Below are 27,712 nucleotides of genomic sequence, written 5' to 3' on the forward strand. Positions count from 1 at the left end.
CATGAGTGGTGGTTAATCTGTTTTATCTGAGGCTGAAGGAATGCAGCCTTGCCCTTGCTCTGGTGTTATTTGATTCTAGGTTTTCCCTGCCTCCAGGTCTAAGGGAATGCACTGGAAGGACATAGCTTCCACATTAGCATTATCTCTCTAGCCTTTGAAATCTTTAGCTACATCATTGTGCTCCTGTCCTGTGGTATGTCCTTCCCTTTTGGTTCACGAGAAGGAAGAAATTGTTGTGCCAATTTAAAAGGCCAATAACTTCATAAGTGCATCTTACAGGTCCTTATGTTTATCAGAGCCTGCAGTTAACTGTGGCTGCATTGTGTCGTATTCCAGCTTGGACTGCTAAATTAAAGCAAGTGTGTGCAACCTACACTTGTAAGCAAACTCTCTTCTGAGACGTGAGAATCACAACTTTTAATATTGATTGTCATGCAACTAAAAGAAATTATTGTAAAAGAGTGTCCAGAGAGATTTTGAAGGAGCAGCTGATCAACTCAGTAGAGCAGTCACTGCATGAATTTGCAGAATTTTTAAATAAGCATGTAGGCATTTTGCTAGATAGTCTTCTCTCCTGTTCAGCTCTGTCTGGGATATAATCTCTTTGAAACCAGCATGGTTCACTGAGTGTTCATTAGACCTTAGTTTAAGAAACAAAATGTTTTGCTGATTATCTCAGAGTTGATTCTCATGGAAGTGAATCTGCATGGTCAGCACTGGTCAGTGTGGGTTTTGAGGTGGTGACAAATGTGTCATTGTGCTATCCTGCCTCCACATGGGAAAGTGTCTTAGGCCCAAATTCACAAATCAAGTCTTAGACCTCTGCTGTCCGGTGAGTGTAAGCCTTTGACCAGCAGGCTCTTAAGGAAGAGGCAGCAAGAAGCTATTGGGTTCCAAATACCAAAGGAAGGGGCAGGATGTATAAACCTCATCCCTCAGCAGTGACGGGTACCGAAGCCAACCTGTGTTTGTTTCACTAAGTGGCCCAGTTTTAACAGCCCTGTAGCATCTCCTTCAGCTCACACTTTCTGGTGCGTCTTGAAACCGTGGCCCAAGCCAGGACCCCGTGAAAAGGGCTGACAAGTGCCTTTCCCTGCTTGTTTTGAGCTGTTCCCCACAAGCACCTATTGCCTAGTGAGAAGTGCAGACCTCAGTGTGCCCTCCCCGCTCCATCCAGCTTTGAAGCCAGCTGTGGTCTTTTTACAATCATTATTTTAAGAGTGAGAGACTAACGAGGAGGAAAGCTGGGTTTTACATTTTGATGAGAAGGTGATAATGCTCACTGCACAGACTCCCCAAGGAGCCATAGTGCTTACCATTTACCTTGCCTCCTTAGTTTTTATAGGCCTCAGGAATGAAGGCTGAGGCTTTAAGGCACCAAAGCATCCATTAGGAAGCGCTTACAATGACCTTGGAGGCTGTTAGTCATTTGACACTGCCTGAAAGCAGGACTTTTGTTTTTGTTTTCCTCTCAGGAACTAGAGCTGTTATGCAGTTTCTGTATTGCATGTCAGAAGATGTCCTTGCGTTTGGCTGTTGGGAAAGCTGAGCTTCTGTCTCATGTCATTCTGCCTCATGCTCATTGTTGTATGTTTCTTTTCCAAGCCTGAACAGGGTCAAGAGTCCTGAACTCCACAGGAATTTAAGTCACCCATGATGATTTAGACTTGTGCCTTCTCGAATTGGAAGTGTTTTGGTATTTCAGTGTATCCCAGTGATCAAAAAGATTTGATTTGCTGGGATCACACGACTGTAGTTCCAAACCAAAACAGTGGCCTGCCCTGTCGGGGTTTCCAACAGCTCATCCTTTCGCGGGTCCTCAGCAATTGTCCCAGGGTCCCTCTGGACCTTTCTGTGCTTCTGAGGGGCCGGTTGTGCCCCAGGTACAGCTGCAGTTCTTTCTTTGGTTCTGATGAGGCCCTGCAGTCATCAGCTGGCAAACACCTCACGAAGCATTTGGCAGATGAGTTTTTCAAGCACAAACCTGAAGTGCTGGGATGATGTTTGCTTTCAGGTTTCAGCCAAGTAAGATGGGGTTTTGGGTTTCTCCCACTGCCAGAGCTGTCTGTGGTGCCGCGTCTTGCCCCGGGATGCCGGCAGGCCGCAATCTGCTCTCACTCTGGATAACGATGAAGCTGAAGGGAAAAATCGATGCTTTCCCCAGCAGCAGCTTGTAGGCAGTTTGCTTTAGGCTAGCTGAAGCGTCCATGCAGCTAAAAGAGTGGCAGGTGACGAGAGGCATTGCCTCCCGGTGACAATCCAAGCAGCCTGCCGGGCCATGCTGAGGGTGAGGCTTTTCCTTCCCTTCTCGGGGGTCTCCCACCTCTGCTGGCTGCGCGAGCGATGGCCTCGTGGCAGCTCTGCCGAGCCGTGTCCCTGGACCTGCTCCTCCACTGGGCTGCTGCTGGGGGCTGGAGGCCCCGTGGGCCTGCCTTTGCTGGCTTTTCATCACCGCCTCTGGAGCCTGCTTTTTGGGTAGACCCTAGGGATTTAGCGCAACATCAACAATACTTCTGAAGTGTCTTCCATCTCTAAAATCGGCTGTAAACGTAGTTCGCTTGTTTCTTAAACTGCCTGCCGTGGGTGCCAGCAGCAGGAGTCCCGTGTGGTCCCGAGCGCAGGGGACAGATGGCTGCTCCGGGACCTCCCAGCGCCGTCTGTCCCTGGCGTCGCAGCGCTGCTGTCAGTCCGTCCGCCCCTCCGGCTGCTCAGCCCACCCGCACCGGGAGCCCCCCGCCTGCTTTCTGCCCGCTGCCGGTCCCTCCCCGCTGCAGGTGCCTTCCTGGCGCTCCTGGAGCTGTGGGCCGCATTTCAATGACGGAGGGGCTGCTGCTGAGTGGCATATCTGATTTTTCAGGGGTCTGTGGATTCGGCGTATCTCACAGGCCTGTCAGAGTACCTGCTATCCTCTGGGGCCTGGGCATCCTGTGGCTTCTCCTCCTCCCTTGTGAGCAATTTATTTCCTTTACTGACAGCTCACTATTGACTTCTCATTCTCGTGAAGATGAGGTGTCCTGTCTCATCAGGTTTAAATTAGTTTTATCTTTAGACTTTCCTATTAATAAGCTCTTGCCATGGTGTCATTACTTGATATCTGTTTTCTGATGTTTTTCATTAATGGCTCAGTATCTTCCACATACATTTTCGGATGTTTTTCCTCCACTGGCTGCATTATTTAGCCATCAGGCATGGCTAAGAGATGTGCGTGGAGCAGCCCCATGCCCGCCAGCCCGATGTGTGCGGAGGGGAGGGCTGGAGGTGAAGCGGGATGGCCATGGGCTCCCTCGCTCCTGCTCTTGCTGCATCCCTTTGATCCCGGGCTGAGCTGTGTCATGGTGGTTGCTCTCAAGAACATCAATCAATAGGGTAATTAAAATGCCTCCTGTGAGGCCTGATGGTGCAATTCATTTGGACAACCGTATTGGACTCTCTCTACCCCCTTTGGTCCCTGCAACCAAGCCCTGCATGGAGCCAGGGAGATGCCCAGCGGCTCTCACAGATGGGGCTGCAGAAGTACCAGGCTCCCCTGCAGTAAACACGCTGCTGGCATGGGCTGTGTCAAGCAGGTCTGGAACACTCACAAGCTTTTGGAAAGCTGGTTTGGAAAGGAAGTGTTGTGTGCATGTGTGATTTGAGGTCTTGCTTTGCAGTTGAGGGGTCAGGACCTGGAGCGTGGACTCACAGCTCGGGGGTCTGGGGAAAGCTGGAGCAGCCGCTAAGCGCAGGAGCACAGACTGAGCCGCGTAGCTGCTGGAGGGAAAAATACTGCCTCGTGCCCCTTGATTCCAGCACAGGGACTAACAGCAATTTGATGTTTTACCTGGAAAACTTGCGAGAGCAAACAATTAACTGGGATTCAACACAGCATTTTGCCTAAAATGTCAACACAGCAGTGGGGCATTTTGAAACACAAAGAGCATTGACAAACATTTCCTGTGCTGGAGACACTGCAGCTTCTTCTCCGCAGTGCAAACGTCACTGGGAAATGGGGAAATCTGGGAACTTCTTTGCACTGGGGAAAAGACAAAAGTGCAGTGAAAGTACAACATTGCAGATGATCATTTAACTGAAACAATGTCAGCTGCTTGCCTGCAGAGGGGAAATCACAGCATGGCCAAAGCTATTGCCATCTTCCTCTGGCAGCAGCCACTCTTGGTCTGAGAACTGTGCAAAGAATGACTGCACGCGGTGCTGTATTACAGCTATGTGCCGGCTGCAGGGAGGCTCTGCGGTGTGCCTGACAGGTTCCCTTCCCTGCTAGCAAGACTTCCTCTGGAAAACTGGAAGTGAAGGGGAATTCTTTCACATTATTCCAAGGCCGTGTGTGAGCAGGGACCCAAACCACCTCACTGCAGCCAGGCTGGCAGGAGCTGCTCCTGCAGAGACTGCCCAGGGCTGCGACACCTTCCAGCACCTTGGCCTACTGGGATGCTCTCATTGTGCCTTCCGTGGAGCCAAAGATAAATCCTGTCCTTGTGTGAGGACATGGGAGCACACCCATAAAGCAGCTGCGGCACTCTGGAGCACCGTCTGCTGGAGTGCACAGCTCCGGGACAGGCGCTTGTGTCCGGCACGGCTCTGCCCCGCTGCGCTGCTCCGCGGCCGCTGCAGCCGCTTGTGCTGCCCCGTCAGCAGCCGCCCTGTCCCCATGGGGCTCAGCCAAAGCGGTTGCTGCACCCGGAGTGTGTAGCCAGGTGGGTGCTTTGCCAAGGCAGTTCCAAGAGGATTTTGTGTTTCCAAAAGAGCGCAGAGGAAAGGAAGTTGGGGCAGCCTTGGACAGCGGCTCCCAGCAGAGCTGGGGAGGGGGCACGTCTCTGCTCAGCCCCGCACCGACACACTGCACAGAGGCCACAGCACACAGTGCCCTGGGGGTGTCAGAAAGCATCTCCTTCGTGCTTGCTGGTGCATCCAGGCGACCGTTCACAGCTTTCATACCCAGGCTGTATCCGTGTAGGTCACGGCAGGGGCTGCCTGCATGCGTGGCTGCTACCAGCCCTGAGAGTGGCACTAACGAGCACCTGAATTAATGACAACTTTGTACTTACATCAGGCAGCTGGACACCTGCAAGGACTTTTCTCCTCCTTTCGCCTGATTAAAGTTTGATGGAAATTGAAACAGAAAAGTTACTGTTTTCTGCCTAGATTGCTGTAAGCGACGGCTGAGCTTTCCCTGAGCATCCCCTCACCTGCCGAAGCCCACAGACCACAGCGCCTGGTCTGTAGCCTCCTTAAGAACAGCAACATCCATACCTGGGTTTCATTCCCAGGTCCCACGGGCAAGGTGCAAGGCAGGTCAGGGGCAGGACACTGGGCTGGGCCAGGCGCCGCAGGGAAAGCCCTGCTTCCCTGCTTGCAGTCCTCACGTTAATGAGGAGGAAAAGGGTGCCTGGTTCCTTGACAGGAACCCCTGGCATGAAAACAAACTGATGCACAGTGGCATTTCTAATAAAGATATCAGGGTGCTTCAGGGACACTCAAGTTCGGTGTTATGTCTGCTATCTGCAAAGTCAGGTCACAAAGGAGAATTAGCTTGCCCAACCCCTGCTGTTGACTTGCATGCAAAAATTACACAGCAAACTAGTACCAAGTGCAGAATCTGTAATTTGCAGCAGCGCCTACAGCACTGTTTTTAGGCTGATTAATATTCAGCGCACTGCTGTGAAAATGAAAAGCCAGACAGAATTGTCCTCCTCCCCTTTCTGCATCCATGAAGATGCCAAGGGTAATGGCTGAAGCAAGGAAACAAAAACAAGATTCACTTTCGGTCAAGCTGATGCAGGTTTTTTTGGGCTACAACAAAGCATTCCATTCTCTTCAGGTTATTTAGCCTCATCTTTTAACCTGTTTCTTTCTTTCTTTTTCTTTCCTTCCGTTATTTAATTTCAGGATGTTTAAAAAAGAATAGCAAAAGATTTTCTTTGAAGCTACCAGAACAAAACATTAGGCATTTCCAGAAACAGTTTCTCTTTTAAAAAAGGGAATTTTTCTGACATTATTAAAAACACTTTCCCATGACTATTTGATCAGAGCTCCATTTGAAAAGCCCTTGTACCGATTGTGGGAAAACTGTCCCCGTGCGGAGCTCGGAAGGAAGCACGGCACAGCTCGGCACAGCACTGCCCACGGAAGCAGGGGGGTGTCCAGGGCTTGGACAACGCAAGAAGCTCCCGGAGCTGGTGGCACCTCAGGAGGGACGCGGGGGGGGCTCAGTCATGGAGGTGGCACCCACTGAATGGAACGAGTACAGCTTGGTGTCCCCGAACATGAGATCCAAGTTACTCGCCACCTGGGGTGCCCCCAGCCCCCCCACACCCTGAGCCTTTTCAGTCTCTGGGTGCACACAGTGGGGGCCTGCAGGCTCCCCTCCCCACGCCAGCTCCTCTCTTTGGAGCCCCCTGCTCTGCCCTGGCCGTGGGCGAGGGCTTTGCCCGTCTCCCTGCCACGGCCCTCCCCTCGCCTTGCTCGGTGGGAGAGCCCCCCCGGCACCCAGACCTGGCTGGCTGCGGTGGGACTGGGTGCTCTTGTGCAACGACACCAGCCTGCGAACCAGGAAAGCGGAGACACAATAGAAGCTGAGGCCACCGTTTGCCTTCAGTGTTTTGGCTCTGCAGGTCTGTGCGCCAAAGTGAACCTTCACCCGTAGCCGCAGACCTCGTGTCTCTCTGCTGTGTCAACAGGAGCCGGAGGGAGGCTGGGTGGCACGCTGTCAAAGCAAAGCCTGCAAACGCAGACACGCATCCGAGGTGCTGCTGGACAAGAAGAGCTGGCATGGTCTGAGCCGAGCTCCGGCCAGACACGGCCAGCCCCGAGGACTCTGGATGCACCGGCCAGTGGCAGGGACGTGGCAGCAGCACTGCTCCAGCAGCAGCTGCAAATGGCAGTGTCATCTGCAGCGTGTTACCTGCAGCGTATCATCTGCAGCATGTCATCTGTGGCACGGACCAGCTGTGGTGGTGAGATGAAGCCTCCCCGTCCCTCCATCGCCGCTGCTCGGGGCAGGCGGGGCAGTTCCACACAAAGCCACCCTCCTGCCCCTGCAGCGGGGTTGCAGCTGCAGCTCCAGGTGCCCGCCCAGCCCCGGCCCCAGCCCCGGCCCCGTGCAGCTCGCAGGGCCCCCGCAGCCCTCGCCCTGCCCCTGCAGCAGCAGGGAGAGCAGCAGCCTGGGCTGTGCCAGGCCACCTGGACGGATTTGCTTTTTGGCATTTTCTTTCTAGGATTATGGAGGAGATCTTTACACCTGCCTTTGAAATTATTCACAGGCGGTGAGCTTGAATTGAGAACTGGCAGTTTCTTTCATCCTGTTCCTCCTGTTTCCTTAGGACTGGAAGCCAAATGTACCTGGCGAGGCGTTGCGTATTGGGCAATTTGGCAGTGAGATCTGTCTCTCCCTTGCACCACCGAGCTCTGCAGCCTCCTCACGGGGCTGTCAAGGGGCAGCCAGCCGCACGGGCTCATCCTGCTGCTGGACGCACACATCACTGGCACGAAGTGCAAGCCCCCAGCACGTCAGCATTTACTGTGGCAGGCCCTCTCAGGGGAAGGACACCTGCTCGTCACACATCCGTACCAGCGCCTCTGTGCTCGCTGGGTGCAGGATGCGTCCCGCCAGCACCCTGGGACAGTGCCGATGCCCGGAGCTGCAGAACGCTGCTAGCAGCAGGCACGCTGGCCGATGAAAGGCCGAACGCAACTGCCAGGAGAGAAGCTGGTGACATCCTCTGGCACCAGGCGCATCGGGGCAGGGGCCCGCTGGCGGTGCAGCAGCCCCACGAAGCCTTTTGGCACAGCGAGCATCCAGGAAACCGCCTCGGCCACAGGGAGCCCCTGCCGAGCCCCCGCACTCTGCGGCCACACGCCTGGGGGGTCCCGGGGGTCCCAGCCCCGACCCTGTCAGCGAGCGAGGAACGCGTTTGTTCATGTCAAAACAGCCGCCGGATCGCTGGGAACAAGCGGGGAGCAGGAAAAGGGAATAAAAGAACCAGCAGCTCAGGGACAAGGGCAGAATAAATCTGCATAAATACAAATGAGGGGAATATTTATTCCTCTCATTGACCACATTTCTGCAGCTACTTTAAATTGCGAGGGAGGCATGACCTGCAGCGCTGGGCAGGGGTTAGGCCCAACTCTGGGGCTGCAGCTCGTCGTGGCTCCCCGCCTTTCCAGCAGACTTGCCTATTAAATATTCTTTGCAGGCAAGTTACTCCTGTAGCTGATAGGGGAGATAAATAGCAAAACCCTTGCAAATGCAAAACTCCTTTGGCAGTGTGGAAAGAAACCAAATCACGTGCTGAATGCAGATGAAGAAAAGTCCTTTTTATTGCGAGGAGTAACAGAAGGGATGTGGATCGGCCTCACCCACAATGCAGCACATCCAAACCCACTTGGAGATTACAAGACAGGATAGCATGTACTCTGATCAGTTCAAAGCGTAACTGTGAACAAATCAGCTACGTACATATTTAGATTAGATTGTAGGCCTTTCTTCCTACTTTTTAACAATATGAAATCACTGGAAACAGAAAAATTTCCTTTTCAAGTGGTCAACTAATCACAAAGCAGGAGGAGAGCAAAGACAAAGACTTTACATTTCATCAGCGTTTGTCCCTTTTCTTTCTTTCCTTTCTGTGGATTTGGTGCACGTGGTGCACGCTCACAACATTCACGTGGGGCCAGTGCCTGTGGAAGGACTCGCCGCCAGCTGCCGGTTGCCTCAGTCACGCACTGGAGACCTGTCCCCGCGCCATGGCTATCACCGGCCCTGAACCCAGCCCCAGTTGCCTGGGGAGGACTTGTGGATCAGGCCACTGTCTGTCGGTGAACGTACGGCCACGACAGCCAGGAGAGCACACGGGCAAGACCCGCAGCTCCTGCCGCTGGCACTGCGGCAGCACTGCAGTTGGCACGGCTCAGCCTGGCAGAGCCACCAAATCCTGGTGAGGCTGAAATGTAAGGTAGAAGAAATAGCGTATTTTCTTGGTTGTATTGCTCCCGTTTTCATGTCTGTTCTCTGTGCATCGTATCATCCTCCTCCCTTCGCTCCTCCTCCTCCTCCTCCCGGTGCAGCGGTGGGAATGGGCCGGGGGGCACCTGGGGGATGCTGGAGCTGAGGCAGCGCGGGGGCAGCGCGGGAGCAGCTCAGCTCGGTGCAGCAGCCGCTGTTGCCTCCCAGCAATGGCACCAGGCTCACCCCGTCGGGCTCACCTTGCCTAGCACCAGCACCAGCACCAGCACCAGCACGCCCAGCTCTGAGCCCCGTCCCCAGTGAGCAAATCCTTACCTGAGGCACTGCCGGCCCTGTGCCTACTGCGTGCTCCTGGCATCGATGCCTGCAACTGGGAGAGACGGAGCCACGTGAGAGCCCCCGGCCCAGCCGAGCCCCGCGGTCCTGTCCTGGGGCCCTGCTGTGCACCGCCTGTGCCGGGGAGCCCTGGCGTTATGGGCAGAGATGATTTAGTGCCCTGAGGAATTCACCTCTGGGGAAGCTGGGATGGCTTCCAACTCTTTCTTCCCTCTTCTATATATTAACTTTGCATGCATATGAAGCTTAAAGCTCTTACAATCACCTCTGCAAATATTAATTAATCCTCACAGCATCCTGAGAACCATTATTCACTCCTACTAAGTAAATATTATTAAATCCTTTTATGAGAGGTGAAGTGAGTTTTCCAGGGCCGTACAGAGCATGAGCAGGAGCACACAGACCTCGTTTTACGGTGCGACCCCATCCGCCCGTAGCCGCAGGACCTGCTCCTGGCTGTACCTGTGCCAGGACCACGTCCTCATCCCACCCGCTGCCCCCACTGCCACCCCGCTCCTGGCACCCTGCGGAGCCCAGGGCTGCCCCTGGGGCTGCACTTACTCTGCAGGAGCCAGTCGATGAAGACAGCTGGAAAGGGGTAATTCTGCAAAAAAAGAAGGAGACGTTAACGGGTGTGAATGCAGGCGCTGCGGCTGTGGGAAGGCAGGAAGGTGAGGAAAGGTGAGGGATGGGTCGGGGCCAGACCCGGCAGAGCGTGTGGGCAGGGCAGGTCCCATTGCTCTATTATCGGTGGGGACACGGCCACGGGAGGAGACAAGGGCATGGGAGAAGGCTGGGGAGCGCGGGAGCCTCCATCTAGAACCATCCCTAAAGCCAGGTCCCAGGGCTACACCCGGCGCTGGCAGCACCTGCAAGTCCAGCTCCGCAGAATGCTCCAAGGTCACCGGGAAACTGGAGAGGGCAGACTGGATTTTCCCAAGGAGTCCAAAAAAGACAATGCCTGTGGAGAGAGAGGGAAGGAGAAGGAGAGGCGGAGGCCGCCAGGCTCGCAGGGCTGCCTGCAGAGCCCTGTCCTGCCCAGAGCCCCCAGGGCTGGGGCAGTGCCTGGGAAATGCAGTCCCTGCCCCCAAGGTGTTCCCAATTCTCATCTTTCCTGTGGGTCTCAAACCCCCTGGGTTCACAGGTGGTGAAAGCCGTTGTTCTGGAGTTATCTGGTGTATGAAATGCTTTGGTGACATCGTGAAAACTTTCCGTGGAGTGAAGCAGCAACTGCGCCTGTGCCTGGCTCGAGGCGAGCAGAGCTGGGGAGGGACAGACACGGCTCTGGGGGCCACGCGCCGGGGCTGCCTCGCTGCAGCAGTCCGGGTCTGGTCCTAATTATAAACCCCACAGTAAGGACAGCAGGGTCCGTGCGTGACGCTCTCACCACGGCGGGCAGCGGGAGCAGAGCCACGGCCGGGACCCCAACACACTGCTGGGTGGGGGGGGACCAGAGCTGCCCCTGCCACGAGCAGAGCGGCTCCTTCCCCATGCCCCCTGCTCTGCTGAGGGCATCCTCTGCCGGCAGAAACACCAGTCACAGAAAAGCCATGTGTTGCTATAAAAATTATATAGAAAAGTTCGCAACTTACGGTTGAGAAATTGTAGTTTGATATTGATGATGCTGAACCAAATATTCACTAATGGGCAAAACTGCAATGGTAATAAGTGGAACAACCTTGGTGAGAATATCGTAGTTGTAGCAACTCGTTTCACTAATATCTTTTGAGTCTCACAGACTTTAAATCAAGATGGAGCAATCAGCTCCTAGAGCATAGTTTCCTCCACGGAAAAAGAGCAATATAAATTGTTCAGACTACTTCTCAAAACAGCACAGCTTCTATTTAACAGAATAAAAGATTTTCTAACAAGCACCTTTTTTCTAAGTGAGGCTGTCGCTTCTGTTTACCGTACCTTCTCTGTACGAAAAGGCATTTCACAAAGCAATTGGTTACAAATTATCCCGTAACATTGCATGATGGAATTTGAATTGCTTCTAACAAATAAATCCTGACTGTAAGAAAGATCAAGGAAGTTTGCAGAATTCAGTTATAGAGCGTGGGTGTGTGTCTGTACATGCACACACATATGGATACGGATATGTAAATCTGCTGCACGGTTGTGGGAAGAACACTGATTTCAGCCAAACCTTCTTACATGGCAGAATTTCTTGCACTCACCAGTGCAGGTAGGAGAGACCGAAGAGAAGAGTTCAGCAAACCGCTCACCAAATTGGTGAAGAGGCTGGAAGGGGAAAAAGGCAGGAATTACCAAGGAGGCTGACAAAACCCAGGTCTCAGAATCAAGACAAATCTGAAGCACAACGCTGGGTTGCGATGTTGTGAGCACCGAAGATGAACACGCATTCTCTTCTCTTCTCTCTGATGTTAAAAGATGCTGCAAGCCCACAGCTCCCCCAGGCTTTAGCAGGAATTATAGGTGCTCAGGACTTTTAGTATCTGCTTAGTGAAATCTGATTGTTAACGGTAAATCTGTGCCCAGATTTGAGACTGAAATTTTGCCCCACTGCAAACATGCAAAGAGCTGACCCGTGGCTAGTCCTGCACAGTATTTTAACCATTTCCAGATGCACATACCAACTTCCCATTCCTTTACAGGGTTCTCAAAAAATGGCTTTTATATGAGAAAAATCCCACAGCTTCCTGATGGCTGGACAACGGAGCTTCCTTTTAGTCTGCATGTTGCCACTGAGGCTTTCCTGGTGCTAACCTTCCCCCTGCAGTGCTGGGGTTCTGCAGCCCGGGGATCAGAGCCCAGCTGGGCAGCTCGGGGGGCTGAGCCCCGAGAGGTGAGGGAGGGAGAAACCTGCCCAGGGGCAAAATGCACGTCTGTGCTGAGGGCCGTGGCCAAGCCCCACGTAAGGCCAGGTTGGACTCGGCTCCTGCGTGCTGTGGCTCTGTCCTTGCAAACCACCACAGGACTTCCGAATGAGAAGCTGCACAGCATGTCAAATTAGCATGGGGCTGGTGAATATTTCCCCCACTCACCCCTTTCGCAGGTTGACTTTAATGCCACCGTACAGGTTGCTGCAATCCTTAATAACTAACTTGAGGTCACCAGGGGTGTCTTGTGTCAACGCAATGTGGGACGTGATGTTCGTTTCCACCGAAGATCCGCTCAGAAAGAGAAATATTCTGAAAAGTAAGGAAATAACTGTTGTGGCTTGGAGGGCTATGGAGAAGATGAAAGCACAGAAAAGCAGTCTCTGTGGCTGAGACGCAAGCTGGGGCTCGGCTGTGACTGTTTTCATCTCAGGACTTTCATCAGGCTCCTGTTCGGGTTAGCAGGTCATCGAGCCCCTGAGTGCTAACAGGCACGGGGGGCTCCAGGGCAGCTCGGACTTCAGAGGAAGGAAGGACTCATCTACATGAAAGAGCATGAAGCCTTCTTGGCACTTTGCTTCCAACACCTTGTTCACAGCAGGATCACCACCTCTGCCAGCATCTTGGGGTTGAGATCTGGGCCTTGGTGAAGTCAAGAGCTTCTCTTAAGGAGAACAGGATTTCTAAAATGCATTGCAAATGCATATTCACAGCAGCTCCAGAGCCGCTTGCAGTGCACAAGCTCCCCTAAGAACCAAACGTTTGCGGATGCTTCTCCAGCCCCCTGAACTGCCCCAGCTCCCCCAGCCCCCTGGGACCCCATAAACCCGTTGTGCTTTGCTCGCCCACCAGCCCTGCTCACCCTGGCAAGCTGAACGTCAGCTTCGAGTACAGGTTCAGCACCAGCTCACCCCCAGGAAGGACCTTCCATGATGCTCGGGCTTTGTCCAGGCTCAGCACCTTCAACCTGGCGGTTGAAACCAAAGCCAACCCGAGCTGAGATAGGAGCAAGCCAGGCTGCTGCGAGCCAAGCTTGCTGCACAGCAGATGGCAGGAGCAAGCCCTACAGTCTCTTCTGCGACCCATTGGACTTGCTACCTACATGGATAGCCCTGGTTAAAAGGTGTAGGTGGGGAAGGGCCAACCCCTGCTCCAAGAGGAGAGACCTTCAAAGCAGGACCAGGTTGCTCAGGGCCGCGTCCATCTGAGTCCTGGCCACCTCCGAGGACAGAGATTCCCCCACCTCTCGGGGTGCCCATTGCAGTCACATCACCCTCATGGGAAAGACTTTTCCTGGACCTGTGTGTGGTTGGAATTTCCCCTCATGTGGGCTGCAGGCCAGGTACTGGTGGTCTGTGTAACAGGAAGGATCTGGTCCCGCCCTGGAGCACCTCTTTAGGGGAACCCCCACCTCTGGGCATTAGTTGTTAGAAAAATGCCAATTAAGTATCTGCTATTATTTACTACTGCTTTTTTTTTTTTTTTTTTTACTATTGCTATTTTTTACTACTAAAGCTTAGTTTTAAAACACCAGGCTCTTACAAGCTGTCACCATGTCAGGGAAGCTGGTGGAAGGGCCACAGATCTGCAGTGAGTACCACCGCCGTGCTTCTGCTCTGACTTACAAGGAAAAGTGTTGTGTCGACTTGTCAGGGACTACAGCACCCAGCGGTCCTCCTTCACCCAGCAGTCCTCCAAGTCCTCCTTGGCCCAGCAGTCCTCCAACTCCTCCTTCGCCCAGCAGTCCTCCAACTCCTCCTTGGCCCAGCAGTCCTCCTTCACCCAGAAGACCGTCGAGACCAAGTAGACTTCCATTGCCTACAAGACCTCCTTTTCCAAGCAGCCCCGTGCCAAGCAGACCTTTCTCTCCGAGAAGGCCTTTATTGCCGAGGAGGCCGGTGCCGAGGAGCCCTTCCCCACCAAGGAGGCCTGTGCCGAGGACACCAGCATTCTTGGATTCATTTTCAGTGCCAAGGAGACCTTGACTTCCTTCACTACTCGGACTTTTCCTGCCGAGAAGGCCCGTACCAAGCAGCCCACCGTCACCGAGAAGGCCAGTGCCAAGAAGCCCACCTTTTTTGCTGATCAGACCTTCACCGCTGAGAATATTGGTACCGAGCAGACCTCCTGCAACAAGTGAGTCCCAGTTATTAATCTTCCTTGTTCAGAATATCATTTTTGCCAGCAAAAGGGTCACCCTGCGCATCTTGACTGCTAAACAAAAATGCTTCCTCACACCACATCCCCCGTCCCCGCCAGGCTTCGTGCCAGCTGGGACTGCCTGGCTGCTGCCCGCATTTCATCCTGACAGACTGAGCAAGCTGGCAGGTCATTCCCTTTTAGCTAAGACTTTTAAAAACCAGCCCAAATCCCTCTGTGGTGCCTCCTCCTCCAGGGTGAGTCCCTGTTGGGGACGTCTCTGCCCAGGTGGGGGCCAGTTTGGCAGTGCCGGAGGGTGCGGGCAACTGGAGTGTGGGAACGCGCCGGCACCGAGGGGACCCAGCGGGGAAACCTCTGAGCTCACCGTCTGTGGGCTGTGCTGGGCCAGACCCCAAGATGCCTCCCAGGTTGAGAAGGCCCTGGGAGGGGGGCAGGAGGCTCCCGAGAACGGTGAGACACCAGAGGGGCAGCATCTCCGTCTCAGTACCTGCCAAGAAACCCACATCAGCCCAGGCAGCGGGACGCGGTGACCCTGGGCCCCCACCACTCCCTGTCCTCCCCGTGCGTCACCCTGGGCAAGGGCTTCCCCCCTACCCTGGGACCCCTCCCCAGCACCGGGAACCATCCCCGGCCCCCACACCCCCATCCCACCTCCCTCACTGTCGCATTTTGTCTGAAGCAAGGAGCTGCCTTGCTCCAGGGCAGTTCCCATCCCCACACCCTGGTGCAGAGCTTCTGCCTGGCATCGCAGGGAGGCTGCGGGGAGGAAAATGGCATTTTGGAGAGAGCGGGAGGAAGGAGAAGAGGCAGGAGGACCTTGCAGAGAGAGAGATGGATTGCTTCAAGCTGCTCAGAAATGGCCCTGAAATAAGAACAGATAAAAGGGCACAGCCAGATAAAAAATGGTGTGTCAAAGCCACGTCCTTCTCCACCTTGTGAAGAACACCTTGCATTATGAAAGCTCAAAGCACAGCTAAAATCAGATTCACTTCCCCGTGGTCAGGTTGTTTGTTTTTCTCATTTTGCTTCAGTCAAGCCTATGAAGAGAGCCCATTTTTCTGTGTTTGAGCTGCCTCTAGTGAAAAGAGATCACCCTTTTGGATCTCATGTTCCTACACCACTTGGTCTTCCTGGGGTTGCGACCAGAACTGTGACATGCTGGTTTATGCCAATAAACGTGTTTGCAAAGAAGGGAAAAATGCAATCGCCGAGCCATTTCTATAGATCTCAAGTCCAACAAAACATACATACGCCTGCACAGCCCATGGCGTGGGCCCAGCCAGCCTGGCATTGTCTCCTTTGTGAAAGACAAAGTACAATCTGCATATTGCAGAGCTTCAGCACTAAGAAATAATGTTATTTAGGTCATTCTGAACAACTTAGCTGTTCCAGACACTTTTTAAAAAAAAATCCCTCTATGACAGTTCTTGGCACAATTAAATTAGACTTTAATTCACTAGACTGTCTTTTACATTTTCCCTTTGATCAGCACGTAATGATGCACAGCTCCTGTAGCTGTGATTATTGAACAGAAGAGAAAGATAGAGGCTTGAGCAGCTTCGATTGAGAATTGTGTCAAATAAAATCAGTGGGATTTGTTGGAGGGTCTCTGCAAGACGTGCATAGCATTGTAAGAGGATGCCAAAATGGGTTTCAGGTCTTTTAAAAGAGCTCTTAGAGAGAATATGTGACAAAGCAGACAAATATCTATGCAGGTATTAACTATATCCAACTAGTCAGTACACTTCCTTGGTCACTCACATTTAAGTGAGCTGAGCATCTTGTACATGCAAAATGTATGCATGGCTTTGCAGATAAGTGCTTACTTCATACCAGCTGAGATTAGATCTGATAAGCTGAAAATTGTTCTGAATTCTGGTCAACAAGAACAATTAAAGGAGTCCTAGTCATTTCTTCTAGCTCAGTCATTATAATAGACTTAACAACAACAAAAATAAATGTGGAATTTGACAAGCAAGAGCTCTGCTGGCTTTAAAAATTAATTTTCATAAATGATTAAATGCTGCTACAGAAATCAAAGGAAAACATCATTAAAATTCTTGCTTTTTCAAGCCGAGTTACACTTTGCTGTAGGTCGCCTAATGGGAACAGGAGTTCTGTGGCTACGGTACCTTTATGCCTCTTACCTGGAGCCCTTTGAAGTTGCTGTGCAGCTGCCTACAGCCTCTTATCTGCTGCTGATAGGGAGCAGCTCTTATATACCCAGCAGAGTGCAGGAACAAGGAAAGTACAGGGAAGGATGAAATAGGAATAATTTCCCCGTGTGGGCTCGGAAGTGCGAGCCCTGTGCCAGCCTGACTAGCAACGGACCGAGGTGCAGGAGTGCTGGCCAAGCCAGGGGGCAGCCCCCTCCTGCCCTGCAGCCCCAGTGCTGTTACCAAAACTGCAAGCAGCCGGGGTGCACAGCTGTGTCAGTGCAGGGATGGGGATGGGGACGGGGATGGGGACAGGGATGGGGACAGGTCTGTGCTCTGCAGGCAGAACCAGGCATCAGCTGGCACCACCAGCAGCAGCCAACGCAGGGCATCCCCTGGTCCCAGGGCAGTCATCCCTCTCTCTTCCCCCTCTCCTGGCTGCATCTCCAAATTTGCCTGGGATGGGCAGACCCCAGCCCCTGTGCTGAGCGTCGTGGCCCCTGTGAGATGACCACACAGCAGCCAGGGTTGTGGTGTGGGGTCTGGGGATGCCCCTGGTCCCTGGCTGGCTGCAGGGGGGGCTCGGGGCACCTCTGCCACAGGGGATGCTCCATCAGGGTTAGCAGGGTTTTGCCTGCGTGTAGTGAGAGGACAGCTGCCTCCCAGCAAGCGAATTATGCACTGCAACAGCATAAGGCTGATTTTAAAAAGTTGTCGAAAACTAAAGGGTGTGTGGATTTATGGAGTGCCAGCTGCTCTGTGGAAACCACGCATTACCCAGAGGTAAGCAGGAGATGGCTTGTGTCTCAAAGGAAGATCTGAGCAATTTAAAGCAGGCTTGAGAGAGAACAAATACAAGCAAAGGGGGAAATAAATGCTGATAGGAAGGGAAAAAGAACAGTAAAGATGAGAGGAAAAGCCTAAGCCTCAGCTCCAGATAGCTTTCAGAGTGTAACAGGGTTGGAAAAAGGACTCAGGCTCGAAGGCAGCGTTACTGAAGCAGTCCCAGAGATCTCCCCTCACCCCAGGAGTGCTCGGTGGCTTGACAGCCTGAAGTTAGCAGGAGCCTCATTGCTCCGACAGCAGCTGAACCGCAGGAAAGAGCCTGTGCAGTTTGGGCATCGCTCAGAGGTGCGGGCAGCGAGCTGCCCCGCGGCCCCTGCCCCCTGCCCCCTGCACCCCAAAGGTGCTGGGAGGGGACAGGGCGAGGGCTCCTCCGGCACCGCAGCTCCAGCGTGGCGGGCAGGCAGCCAGCTCGCCTCGTCGTGCCCAGAGGGTTCCCCAAAACCAGGGGAAGGGCTTGTGTTCAGGTGAGTGGGTTTTGCATGGAAAGACTGATGGGCTCGTGTACCCGCCGGTTGTGTACAAACACAGGACACAGGAGCTGTTACCGGGCCCTTGCCTAGCCCCAAACCAGGCACTCACAGAAACTGAGACACACTCTGATCTAAGGAGAGATCCAGGAGATATCCCACCCCAGGAGGATAAGCAGGAGACCCCACGGGCTTCAGGTCCCTGAGGGAAGGTGCAGCATCTCGATCTAAGGCGGCGCTTGCCAGCAGACAGGTACCTGAGCATCCGCAAAAAGAAAAGTCCAAAACGCAACATTCAGAGGCAAAAAACACCCTTGCTTTCTTTTGTGTTCAAAGCAGCATAGGGAGGATGCAACATTTCTGTGGAAAAGACCAAGCTGCTGTTTTGCCCTTTCAGGCAGAGCGCGAAATGTCGTGGGGCAGCTTCGAGCAGGCTGGGCTTCCCACCTCTCGGGTGGTGGACGTGGAAAACCGCAGGTCCCGCTGCAGCCGCGGGCTCACGCCGACAGCACGAGGAGGTCCTGGTGCGGCAGAGGGCTCGGTGTCACTCGGAAACATTTCGCACCGCACCCCGGGGAGCGGGGGCTGCACTCACCTCGATGACATCGATGTCGGCGTTGGTGAAGTCGATGTTCAGCAGCCGTGGGAGCGGGACCCCCCTGCCCAGCACGCCTGTGGGCCGGGGCAGCCCGGTCAGCACGGTGTGTCCCTGCCACCCCCTCCCCGCACCCCCGGCCAGCACGAGGCTTCGTGCCCCTTGGGCCCAGCGCCGTGTGCTGGGGTTTGCAGCACCCACTGGTGGGGGGCAGCATGGGCTTGGCGGGGGCGCTTCGTGATGTGCGCTCGCCTCCCGGCAAAGCACTGCCGCCCGGAGTGAGTCTGGCCCCGCCGAGCCATCCCACCGCCACCACCGTACCCAGCCGAGGTAAATGAAATGTGCGGAGACTCGTGCGGTGGGCGCTCTAGCACAAGTGAGGCATCAAAGCTCCCTTACTGTTCAGTGCAGGCAGGAAAGCGACATCAAAAATCTTGTCAACGAGCATCTCCAGCAGCGAGATCTGCAACAAGGAGAGGGTCTCTTGGAGCTGTGTTCCCATGGCCAGCGCGGCCTCACCCTGTCCTTGGGGCCGTGGGGGTGCTCCTGCCGTCCCGCCTGAACCTGACCTGAACCCCTGCTGCTCCAGCTCCGCACCCATTTCATGCAAATCCCCAACTTCACAGAAATTGGAACTTCCTTTAAGCATTCAGTTGTCAAATTTTAGTCCCAAAGTAATGGCACTCCACAGGCCTGTTCCAGCCGGCATTAAGAGTGGCCTGAAATTGAATTCCTGCTGCCCTGTCAGCACAAGCACAGCCCGGGGATGGAAGTGGACAGAGCGATGCAGTCCCCCCGGGCTGTGCTGGGCCCGCACCAAGCTCGGGTACCAAACCCAAGGCTGCTGCGGCTGCACGGGCTCTGCGGTGATCGCAGCGGGCGTGCACACCCTGCCAAACGGGGGGAAGCCCTGCCTTGTTTGCATTTGCCCCAGTGTAAACTGGGGTCAGCTATTGGGATAGTTCCTGCTTCCCGTCACTATCTTTCACACAGATCTACAGGATTTTTTCTGAAGACTGTTCATGGATCACCCATAAAACAAATCCATCTGCAGAGGTGAGAGAAAGGCACTGTTAAAAATGCCATAAACGATACTCTGCAATTGGCCCTTAATTCTCCTAAACCGATCTCTCTCAACACTTTGCTCTCTGGAGCAGGTTTCGCATATGGCTGAGGCTGCTCGTGTTCTTACGTCAAAGTCGCCGACAGACGAAGACACCAAGAAGAGATCAGTCCTGCAGGAGGAAGCAGAAGCGAGTGAGGTTCAGGCAGTTCCCTGCGTCCCACCGCGCGTCCCGCTGCCTGGGCACCCCTCGCCACCCCGGGCCCATCCAACACCAGCATGAGCGGTGGCAGAAGACCGTGTCCTACTTCTCAAGGCTGGCGCTGATCTTCAGTTTGTTGCCCTCAACAGAGAACTGGGCCAGCAGGGAGGCGTCCTGCGGTCAAACAGAGGACAAACACAGGCTCTCAGACAGAGCTGGAGCAGCCAAGTCTTCCAACAAGGCGGCATTTCTGAGCAGCTGCTGCTTTATACGTACGATATTCAGAAGGCAGAGAAACTTCTGGACGTCATCTGGGTGGACGACCACCACCTCTGCTGTAGCCTTGAGCTGGATCGTGGCTTTATTTTTCTTTAAGGTCACCACAGGTGCTTCGGGGACTGCAATTTTCAGCAGCAATTTGTGTGGCTCAGGGTACGCCTTGAAAACCTGCAACGTCCGAAGGCAGGAGGCTTGTGGTGGCCGGGGAACTGTCGCTGCCAGCATGTGCCCAGGCAGAGCAGCGTGCGAGGAGGATCGGGGGGAAGGAGGGGATGGGCTGCCTGCTGGGGCATTGCTGCGCTCAGTGATGGATTTGCTCCTGGGTTGTTCCAGTTCAAGACTGTATGGCAGGTAATGGGAGTGAACTCAAGCTGGGTGTGAGCTCAGCCACTGTGCATGCCCTGAGCCCCCCGGGAGCATCTGGTCCTCTCTGTGGGACTGCTGCGAGGGGCTTTTGTGACCCAGGAGAGGTGCTGGCAAACTAGGCTTGGGCCTGCTGTGGTTTCTGATTTCGGACCCAAGCCAAAGCTCTTTCAAGCCCATGGGGTGTCTGAAATGATGTCTCTGAGAGGAAGAGGCAGGGGGATCTCCCCTGCCCCCAGGTGCATCTCTGGCTGGGCCAGCTGCAGCGTGGGCAGGAACCAGGACTCACCGCAGGAACCAGGGCTCCCAGCGTCGATGTCGTCAGCGGTGGAAGCTCAGGGAACTGTCACAGACAAGGAGGAAAAGTTGCATGTGAGTGCGATGGTCTTCAGCAGATAGCTCATACTTTGCCTCATAACACACCTGAGACCTCGTGGTCTCTCACTCGCATTTTTTGCCTAAGGTAGCACAGATCCCAGTAAATGGCAGAGAGGTGCTAGAGGACTGCGAGGTGAGACCAGTGCACGCTGCACTGCTGACAGCCCCGGGCCTCCAGGGCCAGGCAGAGCTCCCATGCTCACCATGCCGTCGGCGATGTCCAGGTCCAGGGTGCCTTCCTTCTGCAGGGCAGACAGCACCGACCTGAGGAAGTTCACGGAAAGACCCAGCTGGGAGGAGCTGGTGTCCGGCATCGGTGGCAGAGGTGGCATGGGGACCCTTGGAGGTGCGGGGACACTTTCTGCTCTTCCCAGCGGGTAGTCAACCAGGCCTCCTGCTACTCGCCCAACAACAGTCTGCAGTTACAGGGAAGGAAGCACAAGCCAAAAATGTTGCAGAAGCTCGCAATATTTGCCTTTATGGTTAACTTCATGTTCAGTCATTGTGAAATCCCTGCATGCACAGCCAAGCCAAGGCAGATCCCATTGCATTTCCTTCTCCAAAAGCTCATGAAATGCGAACCGCGCTGCGCTCTGCCGTGACGGCAAGCATCACGGGAGCAGGGAGCAGAGCCAGCCCAGCACCTCTGTGGCCCCCTCGCAGCACCCTGGGCACCCTCGGCTCGGTGTGCGCAGCCCCGGGGACAGCTGAGGAGTTGTTCCCCAACCCGTGTGAGATATCACAGTGCTTGTAGTGAATGGAAAGAGAAGGTGCAGGACTTACGTTCAGGTCTACTTGGAGGAACTGGCCGGTCACCAGGGGGAGGCTGGACACGGTGTACTGGATGCTGCCCAGCAAACCCAGCGGCACCAGTGCTGGGGGCAGAGGAAGCGGCTCAGCAGCTCCCATGGGGCAGGGGTGCAGCTCCCCTTGCCCGCTGCGTTTCCTCCAGCAAAGCCCTGGTGTGCGTGTGGGCTCTGCCCTGTCTCTGAGAGCTCCAGGCTCCAAGCAGAGCCACATCCCTAAGGAGCAGTGTGCGCCACTGCTGGAAACGGAGGGTCCACCCCACTGCCCCCACCCGGGGGTCTCTCTGCTGGTGGCTTAGGCTTGCTGGGTGCTGCTCCCTGGCTGCTCCTGGGGGTAAGGGGTCTCAGCAGGGTGCTCCTGGGGTCCTGGCACTGGTGTGGCACAGAAGTGGGGTCTGGGGGCAGCAGCATCACAGCCCCCACATGGCCATTGCAGATGGCAGAGATGACCCAAAGGGAAGGGGGGGGGGGGCAGGTACTTACAGTTGACGAACCCCAGCTGGTCGTTGACGAGACCCAGGGCGATGTCGAGGACTGGGCAGAGCTGCAGGGGGATGGGGAGTGACCACGCTCAGAGCCAAGCACATCCCAGCATGTCCCTGCCTCTGTGCCCCGGGTGCTGCAGCACTGGGTGCTGGGGCTGGGAGCCCCCCCGGTAACCCCCCAGTGCTGCCGTCTTTCCTCCGGCATGCTGAGGAAGCAGGGCTAGCACAGGGTGCCAGGAGCCCATGTGAGATGGATGGAGAGACCCTGGGACGGAGCAGAGACCCCAGCCCACCACACGGGCATCGTTAGGAGATCCCAGGCACTTGGGCAGGTCTGTGCCGGGCTCTGCCCTGGCCTTTCAGGGGCAGGCACCGTTTCTCCCACACAGATGGAGAGGTGACATGTGTCCCCCCTAAGCCCAAACCATGGCAGCCCCTGGGGCAGTGGCATTGATCCCGCTCTGGGACAAGCAGGAGCAGCACCACAGCTTTCAGATGGACTCATTGCTCCTTTCCAGGGTGGGATTTATGCTTCCTGCTCACCTGGAGTCACTTGGGCAACAACTGCACTGACTGAGGTGTGCCCTGGCTCGGCTTACACAAAGCCGCACCACAAGGGGTTTTTCTTCCAACTTACCAGATTAGGAAGAAGCCTGTTCAGGACACTGGCCAATAAATTATCCACAACTGGGAGCAGGCTGTGGAAAAACAAAGGAGCATCAGGAAAAAAAACCTGCTGCAAAGTAAATGAGTTTTAAACAATTCCCTGTGAAATGCGTGTAGAGCAGACCTCCTGGAGCAAGGCAATTGCAGCAGCAAAGTGTGTTGTTGTGTATGCTTGGATTTTGCATGAGATAAGTCTAATTTGCATCCCAAAATAGCCAGTGGGAAATTTATTGCTGCATTTTTTCTACTAGGCTCTGTAAATGAGCAGAAACAACCTCAGCCCAAGTAGTTTTTGTGCTTTACATGCCAAGTGCTTACATCTTAGCAGACCCTGTGCAATGTCAGGTAAAAAGACTGAACGCAGCACAGGGGGCAGAGATGTTCCTCTGAGACCCTGCACCGCTGCAGGGTGACCTGCTTGGCTGCACAGCCCCGCAGGAGAACCCTGCAGTTTGCTGCAGCTGCACCATGGCACAGGGGGACTGCCACCACCAGGAACCCTCTGCTCCTGCCCCCTGACACGGCCACTGAGTGACTGTCACCAGCGCTGCTGCTGCCGCAGTCATCCGTGGGGCTGAGCCGCCCACCGGGAAGCACCCCTGTGCCCACCCTGGTGTCCGCTGGCACGGGCTGGGGGTCAGCGAGGCGCGATCAGCAGTCAGCACGTGCTGGCAGGACGTCGCCGTCACTCACCCTCTCAGGAGTCTGACTTTAATGCCACCGAGGAGCGTATCGCATTTCTCTATCACCAGTTTGGGATAGCCGGTGCCGTCCATGGTTAGCCTGACCCTCGATGTGATGTTCACTTCCACCGCGACGTCGAGCAGACCCAGGAGGCTGTGCAGGAGACAGGACTGAGCTCCAGAGGAGCAGCCCCTTCCTGGGGACAGGAGCAGGCTCTGTCCCACCAGACCCCTCGTGGCCAGGCTTCCGCAGGCGCCGGGCACCAGCCAGACCTACCTTTTGCCATTGAGGGCCACCCGGGTGTAGAGGTTCAGGTGGACGCCGATGCCAGGCAGGAGCCGTAGGGACACCCTGGGGAGCGTCAGGTCCACGATCCTCAGCCTGCGGGGACAGCGAGGGGGCACGGACAGTCACGAGTGGTGGCTCTGGGCACAGCAGCCCACCACCCGGGCTCTGCCACTTGCACAGGTGACTGCTTGAGGGACGGGTGAATTTAGGCAAGAAATGGCAAAAGACACCAAGTTTTAACATTTATTTTCCAGTTTTATCAGAAGCTTTGTTCTAGTTGCCTTATTATTGCTAGTTCTTGTGCTTCTGCTCAGTGCTAGACAATAAGAATTAAAACAGGAAAATTGCAAATAACTGAGCATTGGCTTGGAAACAACAGCATCGGCTGCCCAGGGCTGATATACAGTTCAGTGCTCCCTCTACGGGCAAGCGCTTCTCAACTCCCACCTCCTTTAACCTCCCCTTGTGTAGCTAAGAGGTTCTTCTGCAGCCAGCAACGCAAACCTGGGGGACTTGCAGGCAGCATTTCTGCCAAAGCATCAGCTCCCAGCCAAATCTGAGCATCTACTGAAGGACAGCCGCAGCCCCCCCCCAGCATCATTCAGAGGTTGCTCCCTCTGCAAGGAGCCCGGACGGAGCCCTCCTTACCCGGTGAGCCCCTGGACCGTGCTGAGCAAGCCTCCTTCCCCCAGGACGCCGAGCAGCCCGCCGCCTCCCAGCAGCCCTCCGCTGCCCAGGAGCCCTCCTCTGCCGAGAAGGCCACCGGGGCCACCGAGGATCCCCGCCGTGCCTTGGAGACCTCCATCGCCCAGCGCTCCTCCAGCGACCCCCGGGGGGATGCCACCCCTGGGGACATCGCCAGCAGCTGCAGGCCAGCCCCTGGGAGGGAGGCCGTTTCTGGGGGCCGCCCCATAAGCGTCTCCACCACCTCCTCCACCAAGAAGACCCCCACCGGCATTGCCACCGAGCAGACCGCTTCCAGCCTCCCCACCTCCGCCCAGCAAGCCACCGCCAGCATCACCGCCCGCGCCCAGCAGGCCACCAGTCAGCCCCCCCAGCAGCCCTCCGCCACCGCCGCCCAGCAAACCACCGGTAAGACCACCCAGCAGGCCATCGCCGCCGAGGAGACCCCCTCCAAGGCCACCGCCCAGCAGGCCGCCGCTGCCATCCACACCGGGCGCTCCGCTGCCGAGGGGCACCTCGCCGAGGGCGCCGCGGAGGGCGCTGCCTTGCCGCAGGGAGCCTGCAAGAGCTGGAGACCCCGAGCACCATCAGCCCCGGGGCAGAGCCCCTCCTGCAGCGCCCGCAGGCTGAGCCCCAGCACGAGCTCCCCGTCCCAGTCACCGCCCGTTCCAGCCCCTGCCTGCCTGCTCTTCCTTTCACCCATCTGTGGGTATGACAGAAAAAGGGCTTTGGCGTCTTCCAAATGCCAGGGCAGGAGGCAGAGTGTTCAGACCTGTGCGAAGCAGCTCAGGGGAATTCGCAGCCCAGCCAGGTGAGACAGCACGTGGCCTGGCTTGGTTACAGGGGCCGCACGGTGACAGATCCTCACCATGAGGCGAGGTTAGGGCTCAGGCAGCACCTCTGTTTAGTCCCTGTCACACGAGGAGGCCTTCTGGCAGCCTGGCTACTTGAAATTTTAATTACAATAGAAAAGAAAGACTCAGAGGTTGGTTAGGGCAGGTCAACTCACCGTCGCTCAGAACACCCTTACTGAGCCTCAGGACAGCGTCTGTTGGTGCCTGGCCCAGTGTCGGGGTCAGCAGGGCGTACAAGACAGCGACGCTCAGAGCCGTTCGCATGGTGTCCTCTGCCCCAGCTGGGACAAGCTGGGGGTGGTGGCAGGACGGGGACACGGGGGACGGCTCGCACCGCTCACACCGCCGGCACTGAGGCAGCCAACAGCAACCTGGGGAAGGAGAATGGGGGTGAGGGGAAACAGGGTGGACAACCCCTGGAGGCAAAGGAAAGCCTGAGATATCTCAAGCTGGGTGCACAGTTTGAAGTGAACAGCAAACCTGAGCTTTAGAAGGAGCAAAACTGTTTGTGTGTTTGAGCCGCATTCAGCAAACAGATTTGGACACCCACACACGCACACACAGAAAGAGGGAAGGCATCCATACGCACTTCTGTAGGTGATTTTTCAAGCCAGTGTCTGCACAACCACAGCACCTATTTGCTTGCTGCCATTCACGTGCAACCCGGGCAACGTGCTCCTTTCCATCTCCGGTCGCTGTGACATGATTTTGAACTTGCAGCGTGAAATCGTAACTCATAGCCCAGAGGCTGCACTGCGCTTCCCTCGCTAAAACCATCCCTAAGCGGGTGTGCAAATTCATCCTGCCATGCCACGAACAACTCATATCTGGAATAAATTCCTTCAACTCTTTTCTAAATAGCATGTTTTAACCTTGGAACAACAAAAATAATACCAATCACTTTAGAAAGATCCTGAAATACAAAAATATCCCTAACTTTTTGTGTCAGATGAAGACACTTTTCTTCGGAGAAGTGTTCCCATATTGCTTTATCAATCTGTTTTTCGGAGTTTTCAGGCTAGCCGCTAAATATAAACCAGGATCACTTAGCTACATTTCTACCATTTTCAGTATCTTCCCAACGTTTCTCTCACTCACCAGAGCGTATTGTAAGGCTTGCAGGTAAAATGGTGGCTCTGTACCCAAGTCTCAGAAAAATGCGTGCCACTGTTTTGCCCACCTTTACCTGGCCTTATCCCAAATTGCAAAGCTCGGCTCTGGTCTTCCACCGCTCAGCTCCTGATCAAGTGGAGACCTCGCAGCTGTCCATGGTCACCCAGCTCTCACCTCTTCTCTGCTTTGTAGGAACAGGGGGTCCTTATATAGCAAAACTGATGCAGGAAAAGGGGAAGGATGCCTAATTTGTAAAAGCTGGGCTAGTGGATTGGGTCCATAAAGCAGCATTTGTGGTTTCAATATATCCCAGTATAAATAATGCTTTGTAAAACAGGACAGAGTATTGAGCAATAGGACACTGGATACCCCCTTATCAGCAGTGCTGTTACCCAAGAGCTCAGAGGAAAGGAGAAAATCCCCAAGCCTCAGTGGGCTGGAGCACACGAAGCTGCTGCTGACACCAAAGGAGACATGCTGGAAAATCAGCTTATTCTCCAGGTGTCCACGCAAATCCCAGCCACCACCTGCATCCAGGCATTAACACAAACTGCCGTACTGGTATCCACAAACACACCTGCAGGTGATTTTTCAGGTCCTGCCCGGCTTTCCATTGAGCACTCCAGAAAAGCCCTGGGAGACATTTTAGCTCCTTTAGTGTTCAACCTGAGAAGCAGCTCCCGAGGATTATCCTATAAGCCTCCGCAGCTGCCAGCCCCCTCCCAGCAGACTGTGTTCCTGCAGCCGCAGGAAAGCCCCTTTAGGGTGAGAAATGCAGATCGGGTGTCAGCCCACGGATCATAAGGGTGCTTTTGTCCCGGTGTCTTGAACAGTTAATACCTTTGTGAGATAAAATATATTGCTAAGATCCCAGATAAAACTATCCAGTGCATCTTACACAACAAGGGGAAAATACATCCCTAAACAAGGCAGTAGGAAGGCCTAAGCTCAGTGTGTCTGTGCCTGGCTCTGTGCAGACCCTAATACAAGAGGCACCGTGGGGCACATCAGCGCTCTACCTCGCAAGTCCAGCAGCGGATGCCCTCTCCTGGCCCTTCTGCTCCCCCCCCTGTGGCTCAGTTATCGAGCAGAAGGCTCAGCCCCATTCCCATGCCTTGCTGACGGTCCCCACACTGTGCTCCAGGGAGGCTGCGCTGGCTTGGAGCTGCCTCTGCAGTGCAGCCCCAGGGTGCTGGGGTGCGGGGAGGGAGATGTGTGTGCGGCTGGGGCTGCGGCTGGGGCTGGGGCTGGAGCGGGGGCCAAAAGCCCTGGGGACGCAGCCGGCTCCTGGTGGTGGCAGTCGGGAGGACCCGGTGGGCAGCTCTGTGCAGCCACGCACGGTTTTCCAGCTCTGGGTGAAGTACATGACTTCACAGCTGGTGCCATGGCCGGAGCTTCACAAGTGCTTTCTGTTAGGTACCAGCTTATCGGATTATTGGCTATGGGTACGGCCTCCTCTTTGAATTGCGTGGCCTTTCCATG

General features: G+C 55.1%; 2 protein-coding genes across 6 annotated transcripts; both read right to left on the bottom strand.

Annotated features, from left to right (window-relative positions):
* Positions 1–8,292: 8,292 nt before the first annotated feature.
* Positions 8,293–16,548, bottom strand: LOC310882784 (uncharacterized protein). Of its 4 annotated transcripts, none has more exons than XM_083802008.1 (12): positions 16,449–16,548; positions 14,666–14,788; positions 14,215–14,268; positions 13,767–14,070; positions 13,004–13,108; positions 12,307–12,453; positions 11,479–11,542; positions 10,891–10,951; positions 10,168–10,259; positions 9,860–9,902; positions 9,278–9,332; positions 8,293–9,087 (listed from the first exon to the last, which is right to left on the bottom strand). In XM_083802008.1, exons 2-11 carry the CDS (start codon positions 14,772–14,774, stop codon positions 9,301–9,303), a joined length of 1,011 nt encoding a protein of 336 aa, XP_083658134.1. In that variant the 5' UTR covers positions 14,775–14,788; positions 16,449–16,548; the 3' UTR covers positions 8,293–9,087; positions 9,278–9,300. The 4 variants fall into 4 exon arrangements, with proteins under 4 accessions (XP_083658134.1, XP_083658133.1, XP_083658132.1 ...); XM_083802007.1 differs by having other exon boundaries at positions 13,767–13,823; positions 13,878–14,268; positions 16,449–16,546; XM_083802006.1 differs by adding an exon at positions 15,118–15,163 and having other exon boundaries at positions 13,767–14,268; positions 16,449–16,491.
* Positions 16,549–16,687: 139 nt separating this feature from the next.
* BPIFB4 (BPI fold containing family B member 4) lies at positions 16,688–27,686 on the bottom strand. Of its 2 annotated transcripts, XM_083801996.1 has the most exons (16): positions 26,304–27,686; positions 25,273–25,488; positions 24,228–24,831; positions 23,568–23,672; positions 23,301–23,444; positions 22,579–22,639; positions 21,940–22,000; positions 21,434–21,525; positions 20,854–21,066; positions 20,562–20,615; positions 19,907–20,077; positions 19,737–19,804; positions 19,558–19,600; positions 18,765–18,828; positions 18,366–18,442; positions 16,688–18,291 (listed from the first exon to the last, which is right to left on the bottom strand). In XM_083801996.1, the coding sequence occupies exons 2-16, from the start codon at positions 25,379–25,381 to the stop codon at positions 18,268–18,270; spliced, it is 1,890 nt and encodes a 629-aa protein (XP_083658122.1). In that variant the 5' UTR covers positions 25,382–25,488; positions 26,304–27,686; the 3' UTR covers positions 16,688–18,267. The 2 variants fall into 2 exon arrangements, with proteins under 2 accessions (XP_083658122.1, XP_083658121.1); XM_083801995.1 differs by having other exon boundaries at positions 16,688–18,442.
* Positions 27,687–27,712: the final 26 nt, after the last annotated feature.

Source organism: Anser anser (genome assembly GCF_964211835.1).
Source record: "Anser anser genome assembly, chromosome: 16".
Lineage (NCBI taxonomy): Eukaryota > Metazoa > Chordata > Aves > Anseriformes > Anatidae > Anser > Anser anser.